General features: G+C 35.9%; 1 protein-coding gene across 9 annotated transcripts in view; it reads right to left on the reverse strand.

The window, feature by feature from the left end:
* Positions 1-4,161: 4,161 nt before the first annotated feature.
* The window catches only part of NEK1 (NIMA related kinase 1), a 221,576-nt gene continuing 204,039 nt past the window's right edge, over positions 4,162-21,698 (reverse strand). For all 9 annotated transcript variants that reach the window (XM_077772766.1, XM_077773160.1, XM_077772902.1 and 6 more), the window contains one exon: positions 4,162-5,393. In XM_077772766.1, the coding sequence (XP_077628892.1) occupies positions 5,380-5,393 (14 nt within the window). In that variant the 3' untranslated portion in view covers positions 4,162-5,379. The remainder of the gene's footprint in view (positions 5,394-21,698) is intronic.

The raw sequence follows: 21,698 nt of genomic DNA on the forward strand, positions 1-21,698 counted from the left end.
AAATGGATGTCGGTTTTCTCAAATATTTTTTCTGCATCTATTGAGATGATCATATAATTTTTATCTTTTAATCTGAAAATAAAATGAAGAACATTGAGTTTTAAATGTTAAACCAGTCTTGCATTTCTGGCATATACTCCACTTGGTTATAATGGATTGTCATTTTTAGATATTATTTAGTTTGACTTGATAAAACTTTTAAGAACTTTTTCATCAGTGTTCTTGAGGTTTAGGAGTTTGTAGTTTTCTTATAATTCCTTTCTTATTTTGTTTTGAGAATAAGGTAATACTGTGCTTTTAGAATAAGTGGAAAATTATTCTACTCTCTATTGCTACATTTTGGAACAGATTGTGTAGAACAAGTACTATTTTTTCCAGAAATGTTAGATAGAATTCATCAGTGAAGCCACATAGGCCTGAAATTTTGTTTGTGGGAAAATTTCAAGCTAAAAGTAAATCTCATCATTAGCTATAGGGCTATTCAGATTTTCACCTCTGCTTCACCGCTCTAAATTCTTCTCTCTCCTCAATGTAAGGAGAATACTGGTTTTGTATGGGTTTCCTAGCTCCCATATTATTTCTACGTGGTAAGTTTGGGCAATCACAGGGCTTACCTCATTGTTTCTCTTCTTCCATTAATGACTGACCTTTGTTGTGTATTGTCCATTTTCTGAAAAGCACTGGGTCATGTATGTTACCCAGTGTTTGGGTTGTTAAAAGTTGGAAGGCAAATCTTGTCTTATACTTCATCATGGCCAGTTGTGGGAGTCAGAATTCATTTTTATTCATTCATGAAACAGATTTTTTGCTACATATGTAATTGTGAATGACTAGAACTCTCTTTGGTCAATGAAGATACTATCTCACTGTTCCATTACTACTGTTGAAAAGACACTTGTTAATCTTTAACATTCCTTTGAAAGTAGTATGTTTTTAACTTCAAACTCTTAAGATTTTCTTTGATTTCCACAGTTTTACTATGAAGACACTAAATAATTTCTTTTACTTTATCTTGCTTGTAATTCAGTTAGGCTTCTTCAAACTGTGAATTGGTATCTTCCAAAAGAGTAGAAAAATTCTCAGCCTTTATCTCTCCAATTAACTTTATCCCAGTCTTCCTTTTTCTCTAAGACTCCAATCAAAGATATATTAGAGGGGTACCTAGGTGGCTCAGTCACTTAAGCTCCCAACTTTGGCTCAGGTTATGGATCTCACAGTTCATGAGTTTGAGCCCTGCATAGGGCTCTGTGCTGACAGCTTGGAGCCTAGAGCCTCCTTCAGATTCTATGTCTCCTTCTCTCTCTGGCCCTCCCCAGCTTGCACTCTGCCCCACTCTCTCTCTCTCTCTCAAAAATAAATACACATTTAAAAAAAGACATATTAGACATTCTCACTGAATTTTACCTTCTTCTGTATTTTCCACAATTTTTTTTCTCTGTGCTATATCATGGATATTTTTTTTATTTCTTCCGAATTTTTATTTAAATTCTAGTTAACATATACTGTAATATTGGTTATAGGAGTAGAATTTAGTGATTCATCACTTACATATAACACCCAGTGCTCATCACAAGTGCCCTCCTTCATACTCATCACCCATTTAGCCCATCCCCCACCCCCACCTCTCCTCCCACAACCCTCAGTTTGTTCTCTATAGTTAAGAGTTTCTTATGATTTGCTTCCCTTTTCCCCATTCCCATATGTTCATGTTTTATTTCCTAAATTCCACATAGGAGTGAAATCATTTATTATGGATAACTTCTTTCACTTCTTTCCCTTTATTGCCATGCATAGTTTACTGCCAAGCATGTCCACTGAGTTTTAAAACTTTGTTTACTGTATTTCTCATGGAATTCTATTTACTTCTCAAATCTGTATCACCTTTTGGTTTTTCTTTCCCTGAAGATATTTTCAAGTTTGTTGAAACCCCCAAAATATAGGGTGTTTAAAAATTTTTTTTAATGTTTATTTCTAAGAGAGCGAGCGAGAGAGAGACAGTGTGAGCAGGGGAGGGTCAGAGAGACAGGGAGACACAGAATCTGAAACAGGCTCCAGGCTCTGAGCTGTCAGCACAGAGCCCGATGTGGGGCTCGAACCCACGAACCACAAGATCATGACCCAAGCTGAAGTTGGACGCTTAACAGACTGAGCCGCCCAGGCGCCCCAATATAGGGTGTTTTAAAAGTAATCTCTACACTCAGTATGGGACTAGAACTCACAATCATGAGATCAAGAGCCACATGCTCCACCAACTGAGAGAGCCAGGCGTCCCCAAAACCCCAGTGCTTTCCTTTTTTTTTTTTTTAAAGTAGGCTTCATACTCAATGTGGGGCTTGAACTCATGAGCCTGAGATCAAAAGTCACACACTCTACTGACTAAGCCTGTGAGGAGCACCACTTAAACCCAGTAAGTATAGTGCTTTAAAGCACATCTCTGATATTTTTTTAAGTTTATATATTGGGGGGGAGGGGGCAGAGAGAGAGGGAGAGCGAATCCCAAGCAGGCTCCATGCCAGACACAGAGCCTGATCTCACAATCATGAGAGAGGACATGAGCTGAAATCAAGAGTTGGACACTTAACTGCTTAACTGACTGAGCCACCCAGGTGCCCCTGATAAAACCAAATCTAAAGTCTGTGCAAATCCTGTCCCTATCTTCCACTTATATTGCCTTGATTTATCGTGTACATTTTATCTTTGACTCTGTGTCCATGACTGCTCTTCAAAATGGACTTTTGGTGCTTTTCAAGACACAAAATAAATGTCTTCCTTCCGAGAGGTATTGGGATGGCTTCTGCCTGGTTCATGGGGACTACTTCCAGTTGTGAACCACCTCAAACTATGTTTGAGTGTAAAGTTACCTGGCTCACTCCGATTCTGGTGCTCAGGATACAAAATCAGTTAAAGTCCCATTTGTGATCACAACTTCCTGGAAAATTTTTTGTCCTTTTCTTTCCCTATAGTCCTTCAATTTGGGGTTGGGTTTAGTTCCAGTTCTCCCTTATTGTGAAGATGTAAACTTTTGGAGTCCCACCTTAGTGTCGGGTTTCCTATAGGATTCTCCAACTTGAATAGGCACTTGTCCTTGCCTTTTACCTCTTTTGCTCTATGAGCCACTATATCAAAGTGGGAAGTCTTTAATACTTTCAGGTCAAAACTGCCTGTTTCTCTCCATATTCGCTCAGCTCTGGGTTAAGGTTCTCCACAAAAGTCTGGCCTCGCAATGTATCTTCTCACATCTTCTGTATTTTCAGATGTATATTAAAGACACACATACATAATCTTTCAAAATCCATCAGCAATGAAGTGATAAAAGGTAGAGTATTTTTTAATTTATGAGGAAAAAACCCTTTATTTAGCATTAAAAAATTTTAAGCAAGGAGTTTAATTACAATAGTATGTGATATTCCTAATCACTAATTACAATAGCTTGTGATATTCTCCAATAGACCGGAGAATCTCTGCCAAATTCTTAATGCATTAATGCTAAATTTACTTTTTCTAATTGAATGTATTCTTTTTCACTCTCCAGAGGAAATAAATGTTTAAAAACCCAATGCGCTGCTAATAACACAGTTTTAGACCTGGAACTGATTTGACCCTGGTCTTTTATGCAAGCGACTTCATTCATGTTACAACTCAATGTCTTTGCCTGTTAACTGGAGATAACTAAAATATCCTCATTGCTCTTTCTAGCTCTAAAATTTTTATAATCTAGAGATGCTTCCACACTTCACCTCAACACCTATAAGAGACTTTATGAAACAATAATAGTCCTCTTCCCACTGGCACAATCTTACCATAAAACAATCCAGAGCCACTTGCTACCAATTGACTGGAGATGGCACAAATCCTATTTGACATCCTTGTTCTTATATATATAAATGAAATCTTGTGAAATATTGTTAAACAACATTTCTACTGAGTTATATCCTTAGTAGCTTTTCTAATAGTTCTAATAGGCTACAAATTTGAAAATAACTCCCCAAAAAGATCATTCTCGTTTTTCAGGATTGCAGAAAATTACAGTGCATAATTTAATTCTTCTTTGAAAAAAAAATAATGGAAATCATGAGGTAAACCGACAAACAAAGGTATTCTCAGCTCATTGTAAAAAGATTCTATTAAGTACAAGTAAACAAAAGACAACTGATACTGTACTTCAGGTAGAGAATATAAATTTTAATAGTAATATCATAAAATAAACAAACATATAAAAATCAAGTATTTAGTTTTGGATGTTAGAAATAATATACATAATAAATTCAGCACAGTCCTGATAGTGCTGCAAGATAAGATTTTACTGTTCAAATTACAGATTATGCCAATCGGGCTGCTCTGTACTCTGGGTTTCAAAAGTTATGCTTTTATTACTAACAGCATCTGGACTTAAGACATCTCTAATGAAACCGTATAATACCTGGCATATTGCAATTGAAGCTTTGTGACCATCATTTTAATGACCATAGTGGAAATAAAATAGGCAAACATTTCCCTCCTTTGGAATATTAGTTACCCAAACTGTCACAGTGTCAAAATAAAAATGATTTCTTTCTCCTTTTCATATTGCCTTGGAAACATATACACGAGAGGAAGTTAAAACAAAGAAGGCAACTTTATGATATAAGCTATGTCAAGTTACAATTCACAGGCTAACTTTTAGATATAAGACTCCTGATTCTGGTCCTTAAAAAGAAACAAGTAATTAACCAAGTTTTTCAATATCAGGAAATAAAATTTTGCTATTTTTTCATAATCAAATTTTTCAATGATTTCTAAGACTGTTTCTATAGCCTGTTCCACTGAGCTAGTTCAGGAGACACACTGGTTGAAAAGGGACTGAGAATATAAACTTTAAGGCTAAAAATTCCATCTTTAAAATGTAAAGATTTAAATAGAGCCCTTGACAAGGTTATTATAATAACACCAAATTGTTGGCTAAGTAAACATGTAGACAGAAAAAAAGGTCATGCTTAAATATTTAAATGAAAAACCATAGGCAAGTCTTTCATAATTTAAGTAATTCTTTCAATCTAAACACACTTGCTGAAATTGAAAGTTACCTTACTGCACTGGTAAATCTTTCTCAAAACCATTAAGTCCAGTTCTGGGTCAATGTCTCTTATGCTTTGGTTGGATAATTTAATAAATACTCTGTAAGAGGTAACTACAGAACTTAATGAACAAAGTAAAATAGATAAAATACTAGAATCTTAATTGAAAAATGGTATGTTTCCCCATCTTTTTCATGCAATCATCATGCCCACCTTAAATCTGATATTTGTATAAAACTGCTACATTTCTCATTGCAGCTTGTTTTTCTGATGAGCCAAATGTAAATGTTTTCATAGAGTTGAGGATTAAAGAATGTTCCATTAATTATTCATCATTATCTGTAGAAAAGAAAAACAATTAGTTCACTTCATTACAAATCAAACAGTATATGTCTACTTAGTAAAACATTATTAAATGTAGTGAAAAATTATTTAAATATAGCTTTTATTATCACTTAATATTATTTAATATCACATACCCAGCATAAAGTATTCAAATAAAACAATGAAGAATAAAGTAGGAAACAAAAATCACCTATAAGCCAAAGACAACCAATGTTAGTAATTCTATGCAAATCTTCTTAAACTGCATATTTCTTCCTTAAAGCACATAATAGATGGAAGAATGGATAAGTGATAAAGCAAGATTATAAAATATTAATGGCAGAATTTAGGTGCTGGATATATGGGTGATAAATGTAAACTTCTTTCAGCTATTACATATGATGAAAATTTAAAATATATTGAGAAGGAATAAATCATGGATATACTCCATGTCAGTTTCAGTAGCTGCATATATTTTATTTTATGGATAAGGCATAATTAAATTAACCATTTCTACTAATAAAGATTTTGCTTCCAATTTTTCTTTATTCTAAAAAAAAAAACACTGTTGAATGAATTAAACAGACTGCTTGGTTTAATCAATCACAATAATCACTCTTTTCTGCACTCTAGCAAAAGTGATCTTTCATTAAAATCCAAGCGTTAACTCAAATCACTGCACTTCTTAAAACCTTGCATCAACTCCCCACCACCTCAGGATAGAACCTGTGTTTCTTATGTGAATTGCAAAACTTTTCATGATTTGACTTTTTAAATACTTCTAGCCTTATCTACTTTCATTACCTGTCTTCTCCAACTGTCCATACAATATATGCTTTAGTAACACTGACTGACTTGATTACAGTTCCTCTAATAAATTTTGCATGCCTCTATGTTTAAGTACACATACTGATTTGGGGTTAAATTCCTATTCATCTTTCAAAACCCAAATCTGGTGCCCTCTCCTCTAGGAAGAGTTACCCTGACATCTTTTGCTTCTTCCAATGTTGCTGGATCATTACTTTATGCAACACACATTTTATTGCTTCCAATGTTATACTTATCACTCTGTACTATAATTTACTATTTAAGCTTTCAAAATGTTTCAAATAGGAAAGTAAAGAGAGCCAACTAAGGAACACACATGTACCTAACACCTAGAATTAATAAAGTTAATTTGGGGCCATATTGGTTTGGATTATTTATTAAGAAAAACAAATTATAGATAGAAAGTACCCATTTCCAATCATCTTGACCCTTCTTCTTGCCCAACATCATTATCAGTATCCTCAAAGTGATGTGTATCTTTTCCTCACATGGTTTTTTACTTTTTTGCATATATGCACAGCTAAATAAAACTGCTTTTAAGCATTATATAAATGGTACCCTCTCCTACTTATTCCATTCATCACATTTGTAGGGCTTACCCATATTGATAGATGAAAACTTATTTCATTTGTTTTAACTGATATATAGAACTTCATTACATCAACACAGAACAATATTCTATCTAAAATGAATGTGCAAGGGAGGTACATGTTTCCTTTTTAAGAATCTACAAGCTTTGAATGCCAAGATATTCTACATGAGGAGCCTCTGCCCAGTTATACTCTCTTCCTTCTAAAGGAATTTTTTAGGAATAATATAGTTAACACATTTTGCTAGTTCTATTTGACTTCTGACTCTGGATAGTACTTAGCTATGGACTAAATAGCATTAATTTTACCAAGAGTGGTACATCAATAGATGCTTACCAAACCTATACTCTAATAGTACCAGGCAGCTGAAGAGAGGCCATCTTTTGAGGACTCACATCATTTCCAGTGAAATAAAACAGAAATGTGTTTCAGACAGTCTTCTTTTAAACTTATTTCTTAATGACACTGATACCACTTTTGGGTGAGCTAGATATAATTTACCTATCCTCTCCCTTCATTAATCTCCCTCTCCCCTAAAACAGAAAATAAAAGTGTGTAAGCACCATATGCAGATAACATGGTTTAATTATTATTTTCTAATGTGGCCTAAAAGAACAACTACATCTAGGGTCTAAGTATTTACAGTAAGAATGACACTGAAATAGTTATTCTAAATCCAATTACTGTCTTTTAACTGTCTTATGACTAACACTACAAAATAGCAAGTTAATTCATATAGTTCCATATAATTTTACAACCAGCTTTGTGAGTTTATATATTAATAAGTTGTAATGTTTTAGGGGGTTCAGTAAGATATTTTTAGAATGGTTTCCATGGAAAGCATCTGACTTTATCTGCTTTACACTTTTTCTAAGCTAAAGGAATTACTGATAGGCATTATGATACAGAACTTCGAGACCTCATTCCCTTTCATTTGTATGATATCAAAATTATGATATTCTTTTTCTTTTTGGAGATTGAAGATTAACTGATATACAATATTGTATTAGTATCAAGTACACAACATACTGATTTGATATTTATATATGTAATAAAATGGTCACCACAATAAGTCTAGTTATCATCTGTTACCATACAAGCTGCTATAATATTATTAACTAAATTCCCTATGCTGCACATTATATCCCTTGTCTTCTTTTATAACTGGAAGACTGTTCTTCTTAATCCATTCACTTATTCCATCCATCGTCTCATCTTGCATCTCTTCTGGCAACCACAAGTTTGTTCTCTGTATCTACAAGTCTATTTCTGTTAGGATCTGTTTCTTTTGTTTTTCAGATTCCACATGTAAATAAAGTCATATGGTATTTGTCTTTCTCTGATTTATTACATACAGCACAATATGCATCCATGCATTTGTTGCAAATGGCAAAATTCATTTTTTCTATGGCTGAGCAGTATTCTACTGTGTATACTTGCCACATCATCTTTATCCATTTATCTATCTATAGACATTTACATTGCCTCCATATTTGGGCTACTGTAAATATTCTATATGAATGCATGTCTTTTTTAAATTAGCATTTTCCTTTTCTTTGGATAAATACCTAGAAATGGAAATGTTGAATTGTATGGTAGTTCAATTTTTAATAATTTGAGGAATGTCCTAATTTCCATAATGGCTACACCAATTTACATTCACACCAACAGTGCATGAAAGTTACCTTTTCTCTACTTCCTTGTTAACACTTGGTATTTCCTGTCTTTTTGATACTAGCCATTGTGACAGGTGTAAGGTGATATCTCATTGTGGTTTTGATTTGTATTTCCCTGATGATTAGTGATGTGGAGCCATCTTTATGGGTGCCTGTTGGCTATCTTTACGTCTTCTTTGGAAAAGTGGCTATTCAGTTCCTCAGTCTTGTTCTAATCAATTTTTTTTCCATACTGAGTTTATAAAGAAAATATATAATATAAAGAAAATATATAATTCTTCATGTATTTCAGATATTAATCCTTTATTGAATACATCCTTTGTGACTATCTTCTCCCATTCAGTATGTTGCCTTTTCATTTTGTTGATGGTTTCCTTCACTGTGTAAAAGCTTCTTAGTTTATGTGGAGTTGCCTGTGTAGTTTTGTTTTTGTTGTCCTTGCCAGAGGAGACAGATCCAAAAACTGCCTATATTTTATTATTGCAGTTTTATGGTTTCAGGTCTTATTTGGCCTTTAATACATTTTTTAAAATTAAAAACACTTTAATGCCCACATGGGAGGGGCAGAGAGAGAGACAGGGAGACACAGGATCCGAAGTGGACTCTGCACTGACAGTAGAGATACTGATGTGGGGCTTGAACTCATGAACCATGAGATCATTACCAGACAAAGCCCAGTGCTTAACCAAATGAGCTACCCAGGCACCCAGTCTTTAATCCATTTTAAGTATATTCTTATATATGGTGTAAGAAAGTGGTCCATTCTTATTCTTTTACATGTACCTGTCCAGTTTTACCAACTTTACTTACTGAAGAGATGGTCTTTGCCCTGTAATTTTCGCCTCTTGTTGTAGACTAATTGACTATATGAGCATATAAGCATGGCTTTTTTTTTTTTCTGGGCTCTCTATTCTGTTCCATTGATATTTGTGTCTGTTTTTACACTAGTTTTGATTACCATGGCTCTATAGAAGAGTTTAACATCAGGCAGTGTGATGTCTCCAGCTTTGTTCTTTCTCAAGACTGCTCAAGGTCTTTTTGATCCATAACAATTTTAGGATTATTTTTTCAACTTCTGTGAAAAAATGTCAATGTTATTTTGATAGGGACTGCACTGAATCTGTAGACTGCTTTGAGTATTTTAACATATTAGTTCTTTGAACTGATTTTGAACAGTAGTATCTTCCTAATTGTGTCATCTTCAATTATTTTCATCAATGTCTGATTTTTTCGGAGTATAGGTTTTTCATGTCAGTTAAATTTATCCTTAGGTATTTAATTCTTTTAGATGCAATTATAAATGAGATTGTTTTCATTATTAAATGTTCATTTATTTTGAGAGAGAGAGAGAGAGTGAATTGCTGGGGGTGGGGGGGTGGGGGGAGGGTGCAGAGCTTGATCCCACAAACCATGAGATCATGACCTGAACTGAACAGCTGGATGCTAAACTGACTGAGCCGTCCTGGGCACCCCATAAATGGGATATGTTTTTAAATTTCTCTTTTTGTTGGCATATTATTAGTGTATAGAAACACAACATCTTCAACTTTGTTCATAAGTGTTTTGTAATTTTTAGAGTACAGATCTTTTACCTTTTTGTTTAGGTTTATTCCTAGGTATCTTATGGATTTTGGTGCAAGTGTAAATGGTACTGATTCCTTCCTTTCTCTTTCTGTTGCTTCATTACTGGTGTATAGAAATGAAGGGGTGCCTGGGTGGCTCAGTCGGTTAAGCGTCCGACTTCAGCTCCGGTCATGATCTCACAGTCCATCGTTCAAGCCCTGTGTCAGACTCCGTGCTAACAGCTCAGAGCCTGGAGCCTGCTTCATATTCTGTATGTCCCTCTCTCTCTGCCCCTCCCCTGCTCACTGTCTCTCAAAATAAAGACATCAAAAAAAATGCAACAGATTTCTGTGTATCAATTTTGTATCCTACAACTTTACTGAATTCATGTATCAGTTCTAGCATTTTTTGTGTGTGGGATTTTTTGGATTTTCTACATAAAGTATCATGCCATCTGCAGGTAGTGAAAGTTTAACTTCTTCCTTGTCCATTTGCATGTCTTTTATTTCTGTTTGTTATCTGACTCCTGAGGCTAGGACTCCCGGTAATATTACTCGGTAATCAAAAATAATGAAATCTTGCCATTTGCAAACTGAGGGTTGATGGAAGGAGGTGGGCGGGAGGATGGGTGAAATAGGTGATGAGTATTAATTAAGGAGAGCACTTGTGAGGAGGTGTTATACGTAAGTGGTGAACTGCTAAATTCTACTCCTGAAACTAGTATTACCCTATATGTTAACTAATTGGAATTTAAATAAAAACTCAAAACTAAGGAGAAAGAGAGAGGGAAAGAGAGAGAAACAATACAGATTTCTGTATACTGATTTTGTATTGTGCAACTCAACTAAAATCATTTATTAGTTATAATAGTTTTTGGGTGAGGCTTTAAAGTTCTCCCTATATAGCATCACCCCATCTGCAAAACATTAATAGTTTTACTTCTTTCTTTCCAATTTGGATGCCTTTTCTTTCTTTTTCTTGTCCAACTTCTGTGGCTAAGACTTCCAATACTATATTGAATAAAAGTGGTGAGAGAGGGCATCCTTGTTTTGTTCTTCATCTTAGAGGAAATGTTTTAAACTTTTCACTACTAATTATGATGTTTACTGTGGGTTTATCATATATGGCCTTTATTATATTGGGGGTACCTTCCCTCTATACCCATTTTGTTGAGAGTCTGTATTATAAATGGATATTGAATTTTGTCAAGTACTTTTTCTGCATCTACTGAGATGATCATATACTTTTTATACTGTTTTGTTAATGTAATGTATCACATTGATTGATTTATAAATCCTGTCCCATCCTTGCATCCCTGGAATAAATCTCACTTTATCATGGTGTATGATCCTTTTAATGTATTGCTGAAGTCAGTTTGTGAATATTTTGCTGAGGATTTGCATCTAAGTTCACCAGGGATAGGGGGCTGTAATTTTTTTGTAGTGTCTTTTTCTGATTTAGGTCTCGGTAATGCTGGCTTCATAGAATGAATTTGGCAGTGTTCTTTCCTTTTCAAAAGTTTTGAATAGTTTAAAAATGAGAGATACTGGCTTTTAAAAGATGTTTGGTAGAATTATCTGTGAATCTGTCCAGTCCTGGACTTTAATTTGTTGGGAGTTTTTATTATTTTTCTTGAATAGTTTATTGTCAAGTTGGTTTCCATATAACACCCAGTGCTCATCCCAACAAGTGCCCTCCTCCATGCCCATCACCCCCCTTCCCCTCTCCCCAACCCTCAACAGCCCTCAGTTTGTTCTCAGCATTCAAGAGTCTCTCATGGTTTGCCTTCCTCCCTCTCCCCAACTATTTCCCCCCTTCTTCTCTCCCATGGTCCTCTGTTAAGTTCCTCCTAATCTACCTATATGTGCAAACATATGGTATCTGTCCTTCTCTGCCTGACTTATTTCGCTCAGCATAACACCCTCAAGTTCCATCCATGTTGCTACAAATGGCCAGATTTCATTCTTTCTCATTGCCATGTAGTACTCCATTGTATAGATAAACCATCTCTTCTTGATCCATTCGTCCACTGATGGACACTTAGGCTCTTTCCATGTTTTGGCTACTGTTGAGAGTGCTATGAACATTGGGGTATATGTGACCCTATGCATCAGCACTTGTTGGGAGTTTTTTAAATCACTGCTTCAATTTTATTACTAGCTATCAGTCTGTTCAAATTTTTCTATTTTTCCTAATTTAGTTTTGGAAGATAATATTAGAAACCTATCCATTTCTTCTAGGTTTTCCAATTTGTTAGTGTATAACTATACATAGTAGTCTTTTTTCATCCTTTGTATTTCTGAGGTATTGGTTATAACTTCTCTTTCATTTCTGATTTTATTGATTTGGGCCCTCTCTTTTTTTCTTGATGGGTCTTGCCAAAGATTTATCATTTTTGTTTATCTTTTCAAATAACCAACCTTTCGTTTAATTAATCCTTTCCATTGTTTGTTTACTCTATTTACTTTACTTCTTCTGTGATCTTTATTATTTCCTTCCTTGACTAACTTTGGGCTTTGTCTGTTTTCCTTTTTCTAGTTCCTTTAGATTGTTTATTTAAGCTTCTTGTTTCTTGATGGGCTTGTATTGCTATAACCTTCCTTCTGAGAACTGCTTTCGCTGGGTCTCATAGATCTTGGAGCATTATATTTTAATCGTCATTTGCCTCAAGGTATTTGTTCATTTCTTCTATGATTTCTTCATTGATCCATTGATTATTTACTAGCACGTTGTTGAGTCTCCACATGTTTGTGTTTTTTTCCCCATTTCCTCCTTGTAGTTGGTTTTTAGTTTCATACTATTGTGGTCAGAAAAGATGTTTAATAGGATTTCAATCTTCTCAAATTTATTGAGACTTTTTTGTGGTTTAACATGTGATTTATATTGGAAAATGTTCATGTGAACTTGAGAAAAATGTTCTGGTTTTCGATGGAATGGTCTGTATATATCTATGAAATCTATCTGGTCTAGAAGGTCATTCAAGGTCAATATTTCCTTATTAATTTTGTCTAGATGAACAACCCATTGATGTAAGTAGGGTGTTAAAGTCCCTACTATTATTGTATTACTGTAATTTTCTCCCTTTGTACCTGTTAATATTTGCATATGTATTTAGGTGCCCCTATGTTGAGTGCATAAATATATACAAATGTTAAAACTCATTGTTGGATGAATCCCTTTATCATTATGTAGGGCCCCTCTTTGTCTCTGGTTATAGTTCTTTGTTTAAAGTCTATTTAAATTGAAAAGTACTGCTACCCCAACTTTCTTTTCATTTCCATTTGCATGCAATATATTTTTCTATATCTTAACTTTCAGTTATATTATAGGTGTCTGAGTCATCTATAATGCCAATATTAGTACATTTGATGCTACTGCAGAGGTCCCTTAAAAGGATCCTAATTTTTTTTGTTCTGTTGTTCACTTTGGGTAATTTCTAATACTCTGTTTACAGTTCATTGATCTATTCTTCTGCAGTTCACTGGTCTATTCTTCAGCATCATCTAATCTACTTATTGTCTGTAGTGTGTTTAACATATCTATTAAAGTATTCTTCCTCTCTGGTATTTTATTTTCTGTCTTCGTTGAAATTCTCATTGTGTTCATCCATTCTCCTGAGTTTCGTCAGCAATTTTATGACCATTATCCTGTACTCTTTATCAGGCAGATTGCTTTTCTTCGTTTTCTTTACGTCTTTTTCTGAGGCTTTGTCTTGTTCTTTTGCTGGGACATATATCCTCCATCTTCTCATTTTGCCTAACTCTCTGTATCTGTTTCTATGTATTAGGTAGATCAGATACATCTCTTAGTCTTGAAGGAGGGCTTATGTAGATGTCGTGTGGTGCCCAGAAGCACAATCTCGCCCCCACCCCCAGCCACCAGAGCCAGGTGCTTCAGAGAGCACCTTTGTAGGCTGCATATGTCCTCCTGTGATGGCAGGACCTTGACTGCTGTGGATACATTGGCGGGCGGGGGTTGTCTCTGGCCTAGATGGCAGTGAAGCCCAGCTGAGAAACAGGGTTATACAGAACTCTGGAACTCTGAGTGGTGCATGTCCCTTGGCATTAGCTGTCTACGGGGAGGATTCCATAATGGTTCCTGCCACTGCTGGCATCAGCATGGCAGAATAAGGTAGTAAAATGACTGCTGCCAGTGTCTCTGTCCCTGGAGAAAATCCAGCAATTGCTCTAAGGTTAGTTAAGTATTCTCCCTTCAATTGTGGTCCACGTGCTTTTTTATCTGGTGTTTTGTGTTGGTTTCCGGATCTAAGGAGTCTGCACTCAACACCTTTAAGAGTGGGTTTTCCTTTCTGTATAGCTTTAAGTTGATTTCCAAAGGCAGATGTTTTGAGGGCCTGTCTCTCCTATGCAGAATCGAAGGGCCGAGCTGCCTGATGTTGAGCTCAATTCAATCACCCCTCAGGAAAAAGCTCTTTACCACTGAGATCCCTCCTGACCATGGAGTCCTGCACCTAGAGTGTGGGTTTTTTCTGTAATGAGACCATATCTCTCTCTCTTCTATACATCTCAGTGCTGTCCCTTGTTGTGGAGGTTCTTCATTCACTTTCTTCTTTTTTTTTAAAATAGTTTATCATCAAGTTGGTTTCCATGTAACACCCAGTGCTTATCCCAACAAGTGTCCTCCTCCATGCCCATCACCCTTCTTCCCCTCTCCCCCACCCCCATCAGCCCTCAGTTTGTTCTCAGCATTCAAGAGTCTCTCATGGTTTGCCTTCCTCCCTCTCCCCAACTATTTTTTTCCCTTCTTCTCCCCCATGGTCCTCCATTAAGTTCCTCCTAATCCACCTATATGTGCAAACATATGGTATCTGTCCCTCTCTGCCTGACTTATTTCACTCAGCATAACACCCTCAAGTTCCATCCATGTTGCTACACATGGCCAGATTCATTCTTTCTCATTGCCATGTAGTATTCCATCGTATACATATACCACCTCTTCTTGATCCATTTGTCAGTTGATGGACACTTAGGCTTTTTCCATGTTTTGGCTATTGTTGAGAGTGTTGCTATGAACACTGCGGTACATGTGCTCCTATGCATCAGCACTCCTGTATCCCTTGGGTAAATTCCTAGCAGTGCTATTGCTGGGTCATAGGGGAGTTCTATTGTTAATTTTTTGAGGAACCTCCACACTGTTTTCCAGAGGGTCTGCACCAGTTTACATTCCCACCAGCAGTGCCAGAGGGCGCCCATTTCTCCACATTCTCGCCAGCATCTAGAGTTCTCTGATTTGTTCACTTTAGCCACTCTGACTGGCGTGAAGTGGTATCTCAGTGTGGTTTTGATTTGTATTTCCCTGCATTCATCCACTTTCTAAGTCCCCTTCATCAGAGGGAATTATTTTTTTTTTTAATGTTTTATTTATTTCTAGGAGAGAGAGAGAGAGACAGCGTGAGCAGGGGAGGGTCANATTATTTCTGATTATGGATTTGTTGTGTCCATGGGAGAAGGTGAGTTCAGGATTCTCCTATGCTGCCATGTTGAACTCTCTCCCTGATACTACTTTTTTTTTTTTTTTACAAATAGTTTATTGTCAAATTAGTTTCCACATAACACTCAGTGCTCATCCCCACAAGTGCCCTCCTCCATGCCCATCCCNTCTTTCCATGTTTTAGCTATTGTGGAGAGTGCTGCTATGAACATTGGGGTACATGTGCTCCTATGCATCCCTGATACTACTTCTTGAAAAGTGTATAAGCCTATCCTGATTTTTGGTGTTCTACAGGAGAGAGAACCTTCTGTGTAGTCATGTATTCTTTTGAAGTCACTCAATTATCACCCCCCCCTCCAAAAAAATGTGTCAGTTCTACCTTGTGGCTCAGTTGACAGTTAAGTTCTCTACTTACGTAATAATACAAATAGGAGTGCCTGAGTGGCTCAGTTGTTTGTGATTCTGACACTTAATTTTGGCTCAGCTCATGATCTCATGGTTAATGAGTTCAAGCCCCGTGTCAGGCGCTGTGCTGATAGCATGGAGCCTGCTTGGGATTCTCTCTCTCTCCTCCTTCCTCTGCCCCTCTCGTGCACACACTCTCTTTCAAAATAAATAAATAAACACTTAAAAAAAAGGAACAATACCAAATAAAATTTTTCCAAATATTTATCAAGCAAAGTTGAACCCCAAGTACACTGCTGAAAAAGTAGTATTGAAACAATACCTATGAAGAACTGCCCAAAGGATAAACAGTCTGAGTATAACTAGTTTGCTACTCTTCACAGATTTACTTAAATGGAGTCATTCTCTGGCTTCATGCCATTAAATTATACCATGTCATATTAAGAGAAAGAGGTGCATGAAACCCAGATGTTGTAAAAGTTATTAAAGATAATTTTTATTTTAGTATACTACTATTTTATAAAATAGGGTCCAAGATCTCAATGAAATCAGAAATCAAGTTCCAGATAATGTTTAATTTTTTTATATTACTTGCAATATTAATTTCAATACTTGGAGGAAAAACATGTTTTATAATAACAACTATCAACTGACAGACATTTGAAAGACTAACACTTAAGGTTTTCACTGAGGTCTAAGGACTTAGATTCTTGAAGAAATTTTCCCCTTTAAAGGAATTCACAAGTTATTAAATTTGAGGAACACTATGATTGTGTTTTCTTTTCAAAAATCATGGGAAAATTGTTACTTTAATACCAAAAATAGCTGTCCTCTGAGTGACATGTTTTGTCTCAAGAACACTGTGACTCATGTAATTAATTAGGTTTCCTGCTTTGCTAGAAAGATAAGCACCAAATTCATGACCTATTCTCACAAAATGTAGAGGGCCTTTAAACATTAACTTTATTAACATGAGGTAGTCTCATCTCATTCTTAGCCTAGTATTCATTTCTTATGCTCATTTGCCTGATAGGCTTTCCCAAGCATTTTAAAAAATTTTATCTTATATTGTATATATTTTTAAGTGTAATGTTAAATTTTTTGAGACAAGACAGAATATAAATAAAACTTAGGAGAATTTATATTGCTAAAAATAAGCATCAACATTTTAAACATTCTTTAAATCTTCATATCATTTTAGCATATAAAAATCACATCTTTAAAGTAACAGGATTAATATTAAAAGATATTCTAGAATGGAATTATTGTTCAGAATACTCAGAATCAGTTTACAAATTCACTTAAAAAATTAGGTTTGTTACTTCCTGGTGTGATACCTAAAAACTAAAGACCACAATTATTTATCTTGATTATCCACTTCATTCACTAGACTTGGTTTCAAGAAACTTTACACTTTTTCCAAGAAAACTAAATGTGACCAGAATAAAGATTCATATAAAGAAAGACAATCAAAAGAACCCAGTATATAAGATGTCAGTGAAATGCCAAAACTTTCAAGATATTTTGTGTAATGGAGCATCTTCAACAGAACAAGTCTAGATCTTTACTTTGAAGGCTCTATTACTTATCTGGCTATATAAATTTGGGAATTTTCCTGTCCCCNATAGAAAAGAACTCCCTTAAGAATCAACACTACATTAGCAGATGCAGAAGAACATATTGGTGATCTGGAAGACAGGCAATGGAAAGTACCGATGCTAAACAGCAAAAAGAAAAAATATTTTAAAAAATGACGACAGGATAAGGGATCTCTTGGACAACATCAAGCAAATAAACATTCATATTATAGGGGTCCAAGAAGAAGAAGAGAAAGGGGTAGAGATCCAGGTCCAAGAAGCATAGGAAATTCCACGGAGGCCCACACCAGGACACATAATAATTAAAACATCAAAGGGTAAGGATGAAGAGAGAATTTTAAAGGCAGCAAGAGAGAAACAAAAAGTTACCCAAATGGGAAAATCAATAGGCTACTAGCTAATTTATCAGCAAAAAATTTGCAAGCCAGAAGGGAGTACCATAGTATATTCAAAGTGCTGAATGGAAAAAGAAAACCTACAACAAAGAATACTCTACCTGGCAAGATTATCGTTCATATTTGAAGGAAAGGTAGTTTCCCAGACAAACAAAAGATAAAGAAATTTATTATTACTAAACCAGCTTTACAAGAAATGTTAAAGGAAATTCATTAGGTTAAAAAGAAGTAGCTATAATTAGACATAAGAAAATAAATAAAAAGACATAAAATATGACAGTGTGTACAAACAATGTAGACAGAGAAAAAAGAAGTTTTTTTAGAATGTATTTGGTGGCATCTGGGTTGGTTAAGCATCCAACTCTTGATTTTGGCTCAGGTCATGATCTCATACTTCATGAGATCAAGCCCAGTACTGACAGCAGAGCCTACTTGGGATTCTCTCTCACTCCTCTCTCTCTGCCCCTAGCCCCACACGCACATTCTCTAAACAAACATTAAAAAAAAAAAAAACTGGCTCTGCTCTAATTACTTTTTTAAAAAAGGGGGAGGAGTAAAGACGGTGGAGTAATGTGGGGACCTTGTGCTTGTCTTGTCCCTGAAATGCAGTTAGATCAGCATCCAACCATTTCAAATACGTAGGAAATTGACCTGAGGATTAACACAACAATCTGTATCATTTGAGCCAAAGAATTTGGCAGATATGCAATGCAGAGAGATGAACTGGGGGAGAGAAAAGCCGTAGACAGTAGGGAGCCATTTTAGGAGAGAGATGATAGAGAAAGAAAAAGGGAAAGAGTGTAGCGTATTAGGATCCTGAAAGAAAAGCACTGCCCTCAAAACAGACAAGAAATCTGTTTCCCAAAACCATTGATGAGGAGAAAGGAGAGGGTTTCAGTATCACTAGGATTCTATAAACAGTAGAGCACAGAGCCTGAAGTTCCAGAGCTCAGTGCCTGATAGTGCCCTGGTGAGGAAGCAGGGTGAATCCTCAGGAGCAGGCAGCAGGGTCTGAGGTTCCATGTGCCACATGAGGAGAAGCAGTGTTAATAATAATAGCCAGGCTAAGGAAAGAGCACAGATGTCCATCGACTGATGAATGGATAATGAAGATGTGGTATATTCCCCCCAAAACAAATAATCTTCCAAAGAAGACATCCAGATGGCTGGCAGACACATGAAATGATGTTTAGCATCACTCATCATCAGGGAAATATGAATCAAAACCACACTGAGATACAACCACAGACCACATGCTGGTCAGAATGGCTAAAATACTGGTGAGGACGTGAAGAAATGGGAACCCTCTTGCATTGTTGGTGGGAATGCAAACTGGTATAGCCCCTCTGGGAAACAGTGTGAAGGTTCCTCAAAGAATTAACAACAGAACTCCCCTATGACCCAGCAATAGCACTGCTAGGAATTTTCAAGGGATACAGAGTGCTGATGCATAGGGGCACATGTACCCTAATGTGTATAGCAGAACTTTCAACAATAGCCAAATCATAGAAGGAGCTTAAATGTCCATCAAGTGACGAATGGATCAAGAAGACGTGGTTTATCTATACAATGGAATACTACTTGGCAATGAGAAAGAATGAAATCTGACCATTTGCAGCAACGTGGATGGAACTGGAGGCTATTATGCTAAGTGAAAAAAGTCAGAGAAGGACAGATACCATATCTTTTCACTCATATTGGATCTTGAGAAACTGAGGACCATGGGGGAGGGGAAGGGAAAAAAAGTTACAGAGAGGGAGGAAGGCAAACCATAAGAGACTCTTAAATACTGAGAACAAACTAAGGGTTGATGGGGAGTGGGAGAGAGGGGAAAGTAGGTGATGGGCACTGAGGAGGGCGCTTGTTGGGATGAGCACTGGGTGTTGTATGGAAACCAATTTGACAATAAATTATATTAAAAACAAGATGCAGTGTGTGTACACACACACACACACACACACACACACACACACACACACACACAATGGAATATTACTCACCAGCCAAAAAGAACGAAACATCTTGCCATTTGCAACACTGTGGAAGAACTAGAGTGTATTATGCTAAGTGAAGTCAGTCAGAGAAAGACATATATAACTTCACTCATAAATGGAATTTAAGAAACACAACAGATGAACATAGGGGAAAGAAAAGAAAAATAAGATAAGAACAGAGACTGAGGCAAACCATAAGAGACTCTTAAATACACAGAACAAACTGAGGCTTGCTGGAGGAGTGTTGGGTGGAGGGATGGACTAAATGGGTGATGGGCAAAAGGAGAGCACTTACTGAATGAGCACTGGGTGTTATATGTAAGTGATTGATCACTAAATTCTACTCCTAAAACCATTATTACACTATATGTTAACTAACTTGGATTTAAATTAAAAAAAAGATGTACTACCTTAAAAAATAAAATAAAAAGAATATGTTTGAATTTAAATTATCAAATTAATATAGACTGCTATATACTTAGATGATATACATGATCCTCATGGTAACCACAAACCCAAAATCTGTAATAGATTTACAAAAAATAAAGAGGAAAAAAAAGCCAAACATAATACTACAGAAACTCATCAATCACAAAGAAAGAGAGCAGGGGCACTTGGGTGGTTCAGTTGGTTGAGTGTCCAACTTTGGCTCAGGTCATAGTTCATGAGTTCCAGCCCCACATGAGGCTTGCTGCTGTCAGCATAGAACCTGCTTCAAATCCTGTCTCCCTCTCTCTGCCCCTCTCCCACTCACTCTTTCTCAAAAATAAACATAAAAAACAAAGAAAGAGAGCAAGAGAAGAAGAAAGCAACAGAGAACTACAAAAATAATCAGAAAACAAAGAATGGCAATAAGTACATACCTATCAATTAATTAGTTTAAATGGTCCAATCAAAGATATAAGGTGATGGAATGGGTAAAAAACTCACAACCCATCTGCATGCTGCTCACAAGAGATTCATCATAGGCCTAAAGACACATATAGACTAAAAGTTGAAGGGATGGAAAACCACTTACCAAGCAAATGGAAGGGGTGGGGGGAAGGCCATGGTAGCAATACTTATATTAGACAAAACAGACTTTAAAACAAAGACTGTAACAACAAACAAAAAGGACATTACATACTGATAAAGGGATCAATCCAACAAGAGGCTATAACAATAGTGAACATCTATGCACCCAACACTGAAGCACCTTAAATACATAAAACAAATATTCGGGGAGAAATTAATGGTAATACAACAATGGTATGAGACTTTGATACTTCACTTACACAAACGGCTAAAACGCCCAGGCAGGAAATCAAAAGGAACGAGTATCTTTAAAGGACATATTAAACCAAATGGACACAAAAAAAATATATAGAACATTCCTAGAACAACAGAATACACATTCTTTTCAAATGTACATGGAACATTCTCCAGAATAGATCACATATTTGGCAACAAAACAACCCTTAATAAATTTAAGAAAACTGAAATCATACCATGCATTTTTTTTCTGACCACAATAGTATGAAACTAGAAATAAATCAAAGATAAAAGCTGGGGAAAAAAACCCCAAACATGTGAAGATTAACCACTATGATACTAAACAAACCAATGGGTTAAGGAAACAAAGAAGTAACCAAAAAGTACATGGAGATAAATGAAATGAAATGAAAACGAAATGAAATGAAATGAAAATGAAAACATAATGGTCCAAAATCTCTGGGACACAACCAAAGCATTCAAAGAGGAAAATAAACCAATAGAGGCCTATAACAAGAAACAAGAAAAAGCGTAAACAAACAATCTAACTTTACCCCTAAAGGAACCAG

This window comes from Crocuta crocuta, unplaced genomic scaffold, assembly GCF_008692635.1.
Source record: "Crocuta crocuta isolate KB4526 unplaced genomic scaffold, BGI_CrCroc_1.0 scaffold429, whole genome shotgun sequence".
NCBI classification, from domain to species: Eukaryota; Metazoa; Chordata; class Mammalia; order Carnivora; family Hyaenidae; genus Crocuta; species Crocuta crocuta.